Below are 14,079 nucleotides of genomic sequence, written 5' to 3'. Positions count from 1 at the left end.
ATCTGCACCCTTAAGTTTAAATCAGTTTGTTTTCAGTTTAGCTCTCTACCAGCTACAGACATGAACTGTCAACTCACAAAGGCAGATTGATGAAGAACAAACTCAGGGATTAAATGTTATTTTTCTGGGAATGTCACCTAGAGAAAAATCTTTGCCTCCTTTCTCATATTCAGTCAAATATATATATATTTAAATATTTATTTTTTAGTTGTAGTTGGACACAATGCCTTTTATTTTATTTATTTATTTTTTTTAGAGAGAGAGAGAGAGAGAGAGAGAGAGAGAGAGAGAGAGAATTTTAATATTTATTTTTTAGTTTTCTGCGGACATAACATCTTTGTTTGTATGTGGTGCTGAGGATCGAACCCAGGTCGCACGCATGCCAGGCGAGCACGCTACCACTTGAGCCACATCCCCAGCCCTTATTTATTTATTTTTATGTGGTGCTGAGGATCGAACCCAGGGCCTCACATGTGCTAGGCGAGCGCTCTACCACTGAGTCACAACCCAGCCCCAGTCAGTCATTTTTTAAGAATGAGAATCAAGGACGATTATATGAACCAGAATGAAGTTTACTCTCTACATTTTCTACAAATATATAAATATATATTTCTTATTCACCTCAAACATTTGGGATAATTTCTCGTTTTCTATTTCTTAGCATTTTTACAAAATTTATCATTTGTTCTATTATTCTCTTTATTTCTTGCTTTTTTCCCCCAACACCTGCTGATTAAAAGGTACTATTCTGTGCATACCATTCTAATAGGAGTTTTATTATGTTGCTTTAAGCACACGTCTCTCAATCATTTCTCGCCCAATGGTTCAGTCTTCAAAAGAACAAAAGGTTACTTATCCTACTGTTGGGTGAGCTATTTGGCTCCCGTTCCTGTTGAATTAATTTTGCTATTCAGGGATAAGGCAGTGTGAAAAACGTGAGAAAAGTGTGTCAAGGGATAAATGGCATGGCACATAGAAAACCGTTTAATTGAGCTGCTACAAAGGTGTCTAATTGCTCCGGGGACACCTTCTTTTGCTGTTAAGCAATCGGTCTTTGTTCCATTTAAAGGGTTCCTATTTCCAGGATGAAGAGGTGTTCTCTAAGTTTGAACAATGAATAAAAAGGCAGGAAGAAGCCTTTCCACACTCTTCTCTGAAAGGCCTGTTTGTGCCCTGTTCTTTGCTAACTGGAGAGTACCTGCGGGGATTTGTCAATTGCTCCTCCTGTTGCCTTTTCCCTTGTTTCTATTTCTAAAGTTTAATCACTTTAGGACAGGGACAACTTTAGGGTTTCTCAAGAAATTTCTGATTATTTTAAATTCAGGTTTATACCTGTGTCTGGGGTTAGTCCTCAGTGCAACCTCGGAGATAAGATTAGATGGTCCAATATAGTAATCCAATTAGACTTCTGAATTTGCTGCCTCTTTTCTTCCTTTCTTTCTTCCTTGTTTCTTTTTTTTTTTTTTTTTTTGGTGGGGGGAGGGGGGGCAGGTGTGAGTATTAGGGATTGAATTTCGAGGCGCTTAACCACTGAGCTATATCCCCAGCCCTTTTTATTTTTTTATTTAAAGACAGGCTCTCACCCAGTTGCTTAGGCCTTCACTAAGTTGCTGAGGCTGGCTTTGAACTTGTGATCGTCCTGCCTCAGTGTCCCGAGTCACTGTGACAGCCTAGCTGCTGCCTGTTTTCTTAGTCTGGGAAAGTGCATAGTTCCTAGTTTGCTCAGCGTCAAGACCCTCTTTGTCCAGTATTGCATAGACATGAAATGATCACTTATCCTATTGGAAAGTAGTTTGTCTTGACTGAGATTTCCAGATAGAGGACATGGAATACACCTTAGGCACCTGATGCTGTTCTGCACCCAGTTTTGTGGTGCATTTTGCTGTCTTCCCTGCCCTTCCAACCCTAAAGATGGTGCAGACTCTGTCTCCTGGACCTGATTAGTCCCCCCCCCCCCCCCCGCGCCCCCATTAGATTTTAGACGAAAAATCCTCCCCAGTTCCTTCAGGATAAGAAAAAAGAATCACCTTTTTTTTCTTTTATTGTTGTTAATTTTGTCTTTATTTTGAACTTCTGCTTTATTATTGGGAATGGCTAGGTCCTTCCTTACTTGTTTAATGTTATTGTATGCATGTAACTTGATCTTGGAGTCATAAAATCTTGTTCTCCAGCTTTTTTTCTATTGAGAAACAAAATTAGCCTTCAGTGTCTAAATGTCTAAAATTTATTGTTCTATCACCTGCTGAAACTAGGGACAATCATATTTCAAAATTCCAGGAGACTTAGTAACATTTTGAGCTACTAGGGCAAAATTAACGGTTCTTTGTAATTCTTCTGCAACATGGGCTTAATATAAAATAGCAATAACTCTCAAAAGCCCAGAGTGTCCTGTTAGCTTGTGTAGCTCACCATTATGGAGCATGCTAGAAAGGGTAAGTCACTGTGCTATGACTAACTTAAACTGATAATGCATGAAAAATGACATGGATTTAAAAAGGAAAAAAATTACATTGAGACTAAGTGCATCTTTTTTTTTGGACCAGGGATTGAACTCAGGGGCACTGGACCGTTGAGCCATATCCCCAGCCCTATTTTGTGTTTTATTTAGGGACAGGGTCTCACTGATTTGCTTAGCGCCTCATTTTTGCTGAGGCTGTCTTTGAACTTGCGACCCTCCTGCCTCAGCCTCCCGAGCCACTGGGATTATAGGTGTGTGCCACCTTTAACTGGTCACAATACTTGTAAACAATTGTAACACCCTGCATTCCCATTTGCTCAGCTTAGCCCTTTTTTTCGGTTTCTCAATCAGAACTCTCACTAAAATAAACATTATTTGAAAACTTGAATTCGATGTCATGCTCCTACTCATGTGACAGGCTACATACCAACAATTTCAGTCCATTGTGATGGAATTGATGAGATTCATAAGGGGAGATGGGAACAGTGAAATAAAAACAGTGCCTTGTAAAGTAGAGCAGATAACTTTAACAGAAAGGAATATAAACTCATAAAGGTTCATTTGCCTCCCAATATAGCAAGCAAAGAAGGATAGCGGTAATACTTTTCACATGATCGAATTGTTATTTCAGTATATATTTGTTTGGTGTCTGTCCTGGACCAGGCTCTTTTGGGTACTGGAGACGTGTCACAGGTAAAACGTCTTTGGCTGAATGGTGCTGACGTTCCATTGGGAGACGAGTGAGATGTTAAATAATAAATACAGCATATAAATAACTTACATAGAATGTTAAAAGGTGACCAGTGCGGAAGTAAAAAAAAAGTAGAGCAGGACAAGAGGGAACAGGAGTTGGGGTGTTCCAGTTTAAAATAGGGTGGGTAGGGGAGTCATTAGGGATGGGGTGTCATCTCAAGCAAAGATTTGATAGAGAGGAGAAGGTTATCTTTGTGGAAATCTGTGACAGGAGCATTTCTGCAAGAGGACAGCTAGTACCTAATGGGTCTAGAGAGACAGAGGGAAATAGGAGGCTGGTGTGTTGACGCGGAATGAACAAGTGGGAAAGAGCTGGGGGCCGGATGGTGTTGGGCAGTGAGGCGAGAAGCCCCCACAAAGGTTTTGAGCAGAGGACTTTCCTCATCTGAGCTAACGTTTTAGCGGTACCATGGCTTGCTGGCAGTAATTCAGGTGGCGGTAATGGTGACTTGGTTCTTGGTGATGGTAATGGAGATAATGAGAAATGGTTATATCCTGAATATATTTGGAAAGTGGACCTGTGAAGGTTTCCAAAGGCATTAGCTGTGAATTGTGAGAGAAAGAGAGGAGACACCCAATGATGTAGGAGGGAAAATTGAGAGGATAGGTCCTAGAATCAGGGGGAGAGAGAGAAAGGTCCTCTGCATTGGGTGCTGCTGATGGGTCTGGTAAGATGAAGACAGAATCAGCCATTGGTTTTAGTGAGAAGAAGACATTAATAACCTTGATTCATGGAGACCTGGGTGAGGGAGCAGGTTCAGTGGAATGAAGAGGACCCGATTGATGTGAGATCAATTAAGAAAATGAGGAGGGGATTTGGACAGTGAAAATAAATTGTTTTTGAGGCTTTTTGCCACAAAGGGGATATGATTATGGGGAACTGAGGTCAAGGTTGGTTTTTGGTTTTAAATGGGAGAATTACAAAGTGCATTTATAAGATTCTTAAGGTACCCCATTTTGAAAGAAGAGAAGTTCAGTGGATTAGACAAAGGGGAATGAAGGGAAGGGGGGGATGGGAATAGGAAAGACAGTAGAATGAATTGGGCATCACTTTCCTATGCTCACATATGAGTGAAATGAGTCTATTGTGATAGGAATGGTCCAAAATGATACAGAAAAGAAAGGAACAAAATGTCCTTGCAGGTGCTAAGGGATAGGATCTAGCATGTGAGGGAAGAGACTGGCTTTAGCCATGAGCAAGGCTAGTTCATCTGAGCTTGTGGTTTGGTGGTAGACCATTTTGGTATGTTCTTAGTTGAGGGGTCGGATGATCACTAAGTGACTTGGAAAAGCAGGGTCTTGGCTGACAGTAAGAATGGGGGCAAATACTGGATGTTTGAGGAAGAAGGAGAAGTTGTGAAATTGCCATTTGGGGATGGGAGGGGCCAGGATAAGGTGACCACTGGACAGCATCGAGGTGGTCAGCACTCTTGAAGGCTTCCCCAGCCACATTCAGCAGCATGCCTGTAGGATGAAGCGCCAAGCAAATACGAAATGGGTGAGGTGCCGTAAAAATTGAGCATGGAATTTAAAATGGAAAAGGATGGAAGGAAGGATCTCAAGGGGATGAAGGACAGTGAAAAGCAAGAAGAACCAGTGACTTGGAATTGCCAGAGGGCTTAAAGGATTGTTGGAATTGGGCTACTAGTAGGGGCAATCCGATAGACAGGGAGTGATGTTAAAAGCAGGTGCGCCAAATTGAGATTATGGAGGAGTTGTAGTTATTAGTAATGAAAAATATTGTGTGTGACCAGGACAGTGAGGGAGGCAGGGCAGAAGACACATTTATTGAAGAGAAATTCAAGAAATAGTGAGGCTGGGAGGTTGGAACTTCCATCACTGTTGAGTATTGAAATTGCCAACCATGAGACAGGGACTGTACTGGAGAGTGACAGTAGGGAAGAAGCTAAATTCATGCTGAAAGCCGGGCATGGTGGTGCACATCTGTAATCCCAGCGGCTCTGGAGGCTGAGGCAGAAGTTCAAAGCCAGCCTCAGCAAGAGCGAGGCACTAAGCAACTCAGTGAGACCCTGTTTCTAAATAAAATACAAAATAGGGCTGGGGGTATGGCTCCGTGGTCCAGTGCCCCTGAGTTCAATCCCCAGTACCTGCCCCCCCCCCCAAATCATGCAGAAATAATGGGAAATGACAGGCATGGTAGATGGCTTTTAACAGGCAGATAGTCTGATGATATCAGAGAAAGCGGGAGGGCTGCTGGGGAAGTTCCTGGAGGGAGAGCTGGGTTTCAACTGCAAGAGGAGGCAAAGCCTCAATGTGAGAGAGGATGTGGGTGGGACCCAAGTGTGTGTGTGTGTGTGACTGTGTTTGTGTGTGTGCGTGTGACTGTGTTTGTGTTGACTGACATAAGCAGGAGTAAAGGGTGATGTGAGATGAACTCAAGGTTGATGATAGTGATGAGGCTGAGAACACTGGGTGCAGGGATGGGTGGCCATCTGGATTCCTGCTTCTGCCTGTCTGTCAGGATGGAGGACTGGGGAAAGAAGCCCATCTCTTGTGTGCACCAAGGGACAATGGTATTTAATACTTTTTACTGAGAAAAGAATCAATGAGAGAAATAGCTGGTACTTCCTTTGTTTACTGTGTGCCAGAGCCTATGGCAAGTGCTTAGGGGGATCATTCAGTTCTCGTGATGGTCTTTAGAGGTGAGGGCTCATCCCTCCCTGAAATGAGGTCTCACAGACATAGGATTCAAACCCAGGTCTCTGACGAATTACAGCTCATTTACAGTTAATTCAGCCTCAGTGTATTCTCTAGGACAGATTTTCATCACAGATGTCAAGGCTGAACTGCAATGACCCTATGAACCTTTTAAAATAACTTCAGGGTCTAGGGTGTAGCTTAGTGGTAGAGTGCTTGTGTAACATGGGCAAGGCCCTAGGTTTGAGCCCTAATACCTCAAAAAAAAAAAAGGCATAAAAATCTTCACATAATTCCAGGGTTACATTTACTTAAAGACTTTGTTTGGGGTTGGAGACTCCTCACTTTTTCTTGTACAGTACTATCAAGCCTGTCTATGAAGTTAACTGTTTTCTCAGTAAAAAGTATTAAATACCATTGTCCCTTTGCAATTAACCAGTGTTTTTTTTTTTTTTAATCTCATGTCAACATGCTATTTGTAAAACACCGTTTGGATGAATGTTCAAAATTTAGTCTAAGAACTGGAGCGTTGGTAAGCTTGTGCTGTGATAGACCTTAGAAGTTTGCTATATTCCCCAGGTTCCTGAGGCTTCTCATTTTGCAACTATTGTTTTTTTTCTCCTCTGGTAGCCAAACAGGAAGACACTCAGAAGAAAACCTTCACCTGCTGGATAAATTCACAGTTGGCCAAGGTGAGGAAAAAAGAGCAAATTAAGTTATGAAGACATTTGCTACTCTTCTCATTCCCTCAGTTTTGACTCCAAGGAGGCCATTAAAAAGATGGCACCTGTGACCTGTGAAAGGTCGCAGAATGTCTTTTCATGAGAGAATGTGCTGACAGTCACCTCTGCTGTGGTGTATTTGGTATTCTTTCTCAATACACATAAGGGGTACTTTTGTTATGTGTAGGGGACACTGCAGTAAAAAGTAGCAATGTCTCTTTCATCAGATGAAATAAAAATAATGATTTGTTTATACTGAGTGTTATATGGTAGGCACTATCTGGAATCTCTACATGTAACGATTATGAGGACTTATGACATTTAAATGACTTCACAGCATTTCTGTGAGGTAGGCAGTATTATTCCCGATAAAGGTCAAGGAAACTAAAGCACAGAGAAGTTATGCGACTTGCCTATAGTGACACAGCCTGTAAGTGATAGTGCTGGGATACAAGCCCAGGCAGTCTGGACTCAGAGGCCTTGATCATAATCTGTGTGCCATCCTACCTCTCTGTGATGCTGAGCACCTCGAATAACCTAAATGCAGGATGAATGAGTCCCTTACTAACACCGTTCCCTTTCCCAATACAATGGTTGTAGTTTGAACAAAGGGTAAATACATAAGCAGGTTACTACAGAAATGTAACCTGCTTTCTAAATGGGCCACTACTGGCTGATTTTGAATGTCTTTCATGTCACTTTTACAGACAGGTTTTAAGTTCTCAGGGAAAGCTCCACACAGAAAAGTATTGTGTTACTGGAAATTTGCCATGAAATAAATTAAGCCCACTACCTTTCTTACTATGGCTTGATGTGGAACTTTGCAGGGGCTTTGTCATTTTATTAATTAAGAAGAAAATTGCTGCTGAATCTTAGCTTTTTTTAAGATACAAAGTGCATTTATAAGATTCTTAAGGTACTCCATTTCTGAAAGAAGAGAAGTTCAGTGGATTAGACAAAGGGGAATGAAGGGAAGGGGAGGATGAGAATAGGAAAGACAGTAGAATGAATTGGACATCACTTTCCTATGCTCACATATGAGTGAAACCCCATATCGTGTGCAACCAGAAGAAAGAGAGGTGATACTCCATGTATGTATAATATGTCACAATACACTCTACTGTCATGTATCTAAAAAATAAAATAAAAATTAAATTCAAAAAAGAAGAAAATTGCTGCTGAATCTTAGCTTTTTTGAAGATACAAAGTGCATTTATGAGATTCTGAAGGTCCTGCATTTTTGATTTGATGATTTTTCAAATTATCTGAGTTTGATTATTTTTCTTGTGTCCTTTTTCAGCACACCTCTCCCTCAGTTATATCAGACTTATTCGCAGACATTAGAAAGGGGCATGTCCTCTTGGATCTGCTAGAAGTACTCTCAGGACAGCAGTTGGTAAGATTTTATGTGACACAAAGAAACTTTTTGTTGATTTAAAAAATGCATTTCATATTTCTGAGTAATATATCTGTTTGAACTTCATAGCCTCGTGATAGAGGATCTAATACACACCAGTGTAGACTCAATATAGAACATGCTCTGAAGTTCCTAGAAAACCAATCAGTGAGTATAAATTTCACCTGAAAATTTGCAGGAGTGATTATATTGCTTTGGGATTTTTTTTTTCTTTTAATCTGCACTTCTTCATTTCCAGGTCAAGCTAATAAATGTCCACGTTGCTGATATTATAGAAGGAAACCCATCCATTATTCTTGGACTAATTTGGACAATTATACTGCACTTCCATGTAAGTAGTGTGATGATAGGAAAGTTACTTCTCTAATTCCCACAGTTTGAACTGAGTGGAATGCCATAACTGTCACTCAATGCCTGATTCAATCTTAAGCTTTTCCACAAAGAGGATGCTCTGGAAATCTTAAATAGGCAGAAAATATGCAGCAAGTCTTTTGCCAGTTTTTTTTTTTGTTGTTGTTGGTGTTGTTCTTGCATTTCTTTTATTTTTTTTATTTTTTGGTACGGGGATTGAACTCAGGGGGCGCTTAACCACTGAACTACATCCCCAGCCTTATTTTGTGTTTTATTTAGAGACGGTCTCACTGAGTTTCTTAGTGCCTTGCATTTGCTGAGGCTGGCTTTGAAGTCATGATTCTCATGTCTCAGCCTCCTGAGCTGCTGGGATAATAGGCATGCGCCACTGAGACTGGCTTCCACAGAGATTTTTGAGCTCTTATGATAATCTGGCTATTGTACTAGGGCACATCAAGATATACTGACAGTTTAGTCCTGACTTTATGAAACTTATGACTGATAAATATTGTTCTTTTGGGCCTGGGATGTTGACTTAGTGTCAATTTTTCTGTACTACCTAAAAGATTGCATTTTTATGTACATTCATAATTACTTTAAAAATAATTTTAAAAAATATGTGGGGAAGCCAATGCTTATTTTAGAAAAACTAGAATATAGCATAACTAATTTATATAAAATGTAACACATACAGACCCAGACTACATACTACTTTTGGATACATGCATTTGTATTTATGATAAACTAATATGCATAAAGATGATGAAGACTAAATTTAGGATTGTGGTTTCTTTCCTCTTGGAAAAGAGGGAAATGGAATTAGAAAAAGCAACAAAACCAAATATGGTAAAATATTAAAATTTTATAATTCCTGGGTATATTTATGAATTATCTTTTGAAGGCATGTAAAATATAATTCAAAATTTTAATGGATAATAAGAAAATCATTTATAATCCACCATAGATAACTATGATAAACAATTTGATGTACAATCTTCATGCTGAGCAAGAATTAATATATATATTCATACATGTACAGTCTTTCCTCTGTATCCATGTATCCCACATCAATAGATTCAACCAATTGAGGCTATAAGATATTCAGAGACAAAATTCACAGATTTTTTTTCTTTTCATTATTTTTAAAATAATATGGTAGAAAAATCATTCGTATAACATTTACATTGTGTTAAGTATTATAAGTAATTGAGATGATATAAAGTATACAGAGGATGTACATAGTTATATGCATATACTTTGCCACTTTATATAAGGAATTTGAACATTTGGTACCTGGAGAGATCCTGGAGCCAATCCCCCATAGATAACTAGGGACAACTGTGTATCTTAAACAAATGGGATCCTGTTATCCATACTGTTTGAAAACCCATTCTAATCAATACCTTTCTAAATTTATATATATTTTAATGGAGATATATATAAAATATTTCATTAATGAACTATCAGAGTGTTCACAATTATTTGTGTTATAAGTCATTTAAAAAAAGAATACCCTTAAGATAAAACCTTTGTATACAACCTTAACTGTTTCTGTGAGCCAAATTCCACAAAATGGAATTGTGCCATAGGATTTACAAACTTGAACCTTTGTTTTAACATTTTACATTAACTTTTGTTGGTGACTAATACACATAGAGAAGCACAAAGAAGTCTTATGTATAGAGCTTGATGAATTTTCATAAATTATAAACACACCCATGTGGGTTGGGGGTATAGCTCAGTGGCAGAGCACTTGCTTAGTATATACAAGGCTTTGGATTCAATCCCCAGCACTGCAAAAAAATAGAAGAGTTAAATCAATTTTTTAAAAAAGCACACCCACATAACTGTGATCAAAAATGAAATTGCAGAACTTTTCCAGCACCCCAGGTCTTCTCTCAAAGTCTCTGTCTTTCTTTCCTAAATATAGCCAACCCTTTGATCCTTATTATTGATTTGTTTAGCAAATTTTGGGGGGGATTTGAATTCAGGGGTCTTTAACCACTGAGCCATATCCCCAACCCTTTTTATGTTTTATTTTGAGACAGGGTCTCACTAAGTTGCTTAGGGTCTCACTAACTTGCTGAAGCTGACTTTGAACTTGCTATCCTAGTGCCTCCGTTTCTTGAGTCACTGGGATGACAGGCATGTGCCACTGTGTCTGGCAGTTTAGCATCTTTAATTCCACAGAAAGCGAATTCTAAGTGTGTTCTCTTAAACACACTATACATTCTGTTGTGTCTGTTATTTCACTTCACATCCTTTGCAGGGTTCATCTTGTTGTAACATGTGTCAATACATCTTTCATTTCCATTGCTGTTGTGAACATACAGTTGTATGAATGTATCACAACTTCTTTATTATTCACTGTTGATGTGCATTTTTTTTTTGTTGCTAGTTTTCAGCTCTTATAACAAGTCCACTCCCACTATAATGGCATGAATCCATTCATGAGGGCACAACCCTCAAATCTAATCCCTTCTTAAATGTCTTGCCTCCTAATTCTTCTAGGTTTCTAACACTTGAGCTTTGGGGACACTTGCAAACCATGGCAACTATTTACTGCTAAATGGTTTATTAATGGGATCATTTGATTTACATTCCCACTGGAACTGAGATTTCTAATTCAATCCTTGCTAACACTTGGCATTTAAAATTTTTTATTTTAGTTCTGATGTTTTGTGTAATGATTTGTAGAAGCTTTAAAATATATTCTAGATAAAAGTTCTGTTGGACACACATAAATTGCAAATAAGTTCTCTGACTCTGTGGCTTGCCCTTTTAATTTTTTAATGAACAGACATTTATCATTTTAACATAGTTTGAATTTATCAACTTCTTTTATGGCCATTAGTTTTCACATCTTTAAAACAGTGTTTTTCCTGTTGCCAGTATGTTGAAGATATTCTCTTACATAATTTTCTAGAACAGTTCCATCCAGTAGGATTTTTCCTCTCTCCCTCTTTGGTTGTTGTGCTGGGGATTGAACTCAGAGCCTGCTAGGGGAGCACTGTACCAGTGAGCCACATCCTCAGCCTTCAATAGAACTTTTCATAATGATGGAAATGTTCCATAGCCACACTGTATAAAACAGTAACCATATCTCCATGGCTACTGAACTCTTGAAATGTGGCAGGTATGACTGAGGAACTGAATTTTAAATTTTAATTCATTAATTTAGATCTCACATGTGTCTAATGATGATCCTATTGGATATTATAGTTCAAAAAACTTAATTGTCTCATATTTATATATACAATCTTTCAACAATGGGGTTGATTTTTTTAGTATATATATACATATATATATGTATATATATATATTATTTTTAAGTTTTAGGTGGACACAATATCTTTATTTTACATTTATATGATGCTGAGGATCAAACCCAGCGCCTTGCGCATGCTAGGCAAGCACTCCACCACTGAGCCACAACCCCAGCCCCTTTTTTAGTATATTTTATTGAAGCAATCAAAAATTATTTTTTCCCATATGGCTACCCAGTTGATTCAAAACTATTTATTGAAAGGGTCGTCATTTTCCTTCTCTACTATAGTAACACCTTCATAAATCAAGTAACCATAAATGGGTGACTCCCTTTTTAGATTACCTATTCTGTTCCATTAATTTATCTTTGTACCAGTACTACACTACATTAATTCCTATAGCTATATAGTAAGTCTTGATATCTGATGGTGTATCTTGTCCATCATGTTCTTCAGAATTATCTTGGCTATTCTTTGCTCTTTGCATTTCCACCCAGAGTTTATAAATAACTTTTTCAATTTCCTCATGCACACACACAATTTGCTGTGATTTTGATTAGGATTGAATATATGGAATGTTTTTGAAGAAATTGGTGTCTTTAAAATATTGCTTCTTCTAATTAATATAATTTAATTATTGTTCTATTTAGAATATACTCTGATTTCTCTATTTGGCCCATACATTTATAAGAATTTATTGCTTAATTGCCAAGTATTTGGTGATTTTTGTTTGTTTCATCTTCATTATGAAATAAAATTTTAGTGTGGTCAGAGAATATCATCTGAATGATTTCAGTTTTACAAAATTGCCAAGACTTAGCTGGGTGTGGGGGTGCATCCTGTAATCCCTGTAACTCAGGAGGCTGAGGCAGAAGGATGGCAAGTTCAAGGCCAGCCTCAGCAATTTAGGGAGGACCTAGGGAACTTAGAAAGATTCTTTCTCAAAATAAAAAGGGCTGGAGATTTAGTTCAGGGGTAAAGTTCCCCTACCCCTCTGCCCCCCCCCCCCCCAGCAACCAAAAAAAAAAAAAAAAGCTGAGGCTTACTTTAATGGCTTAGCATGGTCAATTTTAGTTTATATTTTAAAAGAATAGTGGTTTGGAGGCTGGGGATGTGGCTCAAGTGGTAGCGCGCTCACCTAGCATGCATGAGGCATTGGGTTCAATTCTCAGCACCACATAAAAATAAAGATATTGTGTCCACCAAAAAAAAAAAAAAAAGAATATTGGTTTTGCCATTTTAATTACAGTGCCTATCATCAATGCCAATCAGATGAAGTTTGTTAATTTTGTTGGTCACATCTATAATTATAATTAGTTTATTTTTATTTTTTTAAAATATTTATTTTTTAGTGTTTTAGGTGGTCACAATATCTTTATTTTATTTTTATGTGGTCCTGAGAATCGAACCCAGTGCCTCATGTATGCTAGGCGAGCGCACTACCACTTGAGCCACATCCCCAGCCTCTAATTAGTTCATTTTTGAGATGGGGTCTTGCTGTGTTGCCCAGATTGGGTTCAAACTCCTGGGATCAAGGAATCCTCCTGCCTCAGCTTTCAGAGTATAGGGACTATAGGCATATGCCATGTACCTGGCTCATGTATTACTATTGATTATATGGTTATTGTGTCGATTTTTGATAAAAATATATTAAATACTTCTATGTTTGTGGATTTATCTTTTTAAGTTTTGCATAAACATTAGCATGTTTATTTGAACCAATTGCTGTGTTTACTAATGATATGAATTTCCAGTTTCTCATAGCTGGGTGTGGTGCCACATGCCTATAATCCCAGCTACTCTGGAGGCTGAGGCAGGAGAATCACAAGTTCCAAGCTAGCCTGGTCAACTTAGAAAGACCTTGTCTCAAAATTTTAAAAAAGACTATAGATATAGCTCAATGGTAGATAGTGGTTGCATAAAATGCTCAAAATTCTGGGTTTGATTCTAGTACTTAAAAAAAAAAAAAGAAGTTTCTCTTATTTTTACCATCACTGGATATGATTTTTTTTTTAACCTGTGTTATAAAGAAAAAACTATCCTTTCATTGAATACATTTAGCGTTCTTAAATTACTTATTATATTTTTGGTACCAGGGATTGAACTCAAGGTGCTTAATGAGTAAAACATTAAGAGTAAAACATCTCCAGCCCTTTTATGTATTTTATTTAGAGACAGGGTCTCACTGAGTTGCTTAGGCCCTCACTAACTTGCTGAAGCTGGCTTTGAATTTGCGATCCTCCTGCCTCAGCCTCTCAAGCCACTGGGATTATAGGTGTGCGCCACCATGCCAGGCTAGCTTTCTTAAATTACTACTGGAATGTACTTAATGGCAATTTTATTTTTTTTCTTGGGACTTGTTTTCCATATGGTTAATTGTTTTTCTTTCCTGCATGTACATTCTTTAAAAAAAAAAAAAAAAAAAAAAAAAATATATATATATATATATATATA

At 38.1% G+C, this 14,079-nt stretch overlaps 1 protein-coding gene across 8 annotated transcripts in view; it reads left to right on the top strand.

Annotated features, from left to right (window-relative positions):
• The window catches only part of Syne2 (spectrin repeat containing nuclear envelope protein 2), a 332,720-nt gene that overhangs the window by 73,084 nt on the left and 245,557 nt on the right, over positions 1 to 14,079 (top strand). For all 8 annotated transcript variants that reach the window (XM_071607983.1, XM_071607984.1, XM_071607982.1 and 5 more), the window contains exons 3-6: positions 6,500 to 6,561; positions 7,892 to 7,987; positions 8,078 to 8,155; positions 8,247 to 8,339. In XM_071607983.1, the coding sequence (XP_071464084.1) occupies positions 6,500 to 6,561; positions 7,892 to 7,987; positions 8,078 to 8,155; positions 8,247 to 8,339 (329 nt within the window). The remainder of the gene's footprint in view (positions 1 to 6,499; positions 6,562 to 7,891; positions 7,988 to 8,077; positions 8,156 to 8,246; positions 8,340 to 14,079) is intronic.

The sequence above is a fragment of the Marmota flaviventris genome, chromosome 2 (genome assembly GCF_047511675.1).
Source record: "Marmota flaviventris isolate mMarFla1 chromosome 2, mMarFla1.hap1, whole genome shotgun sequence".
NCBI classification, from domain to species: Eukaryota; Metazoa; Chordata; class Mammalia; order Rodentia; family Sciuridae; genus Marmota; species Marmota flaviventris.
This window is presented reverse-complemented; position numbering and strand designations above follow the sequence as displayed.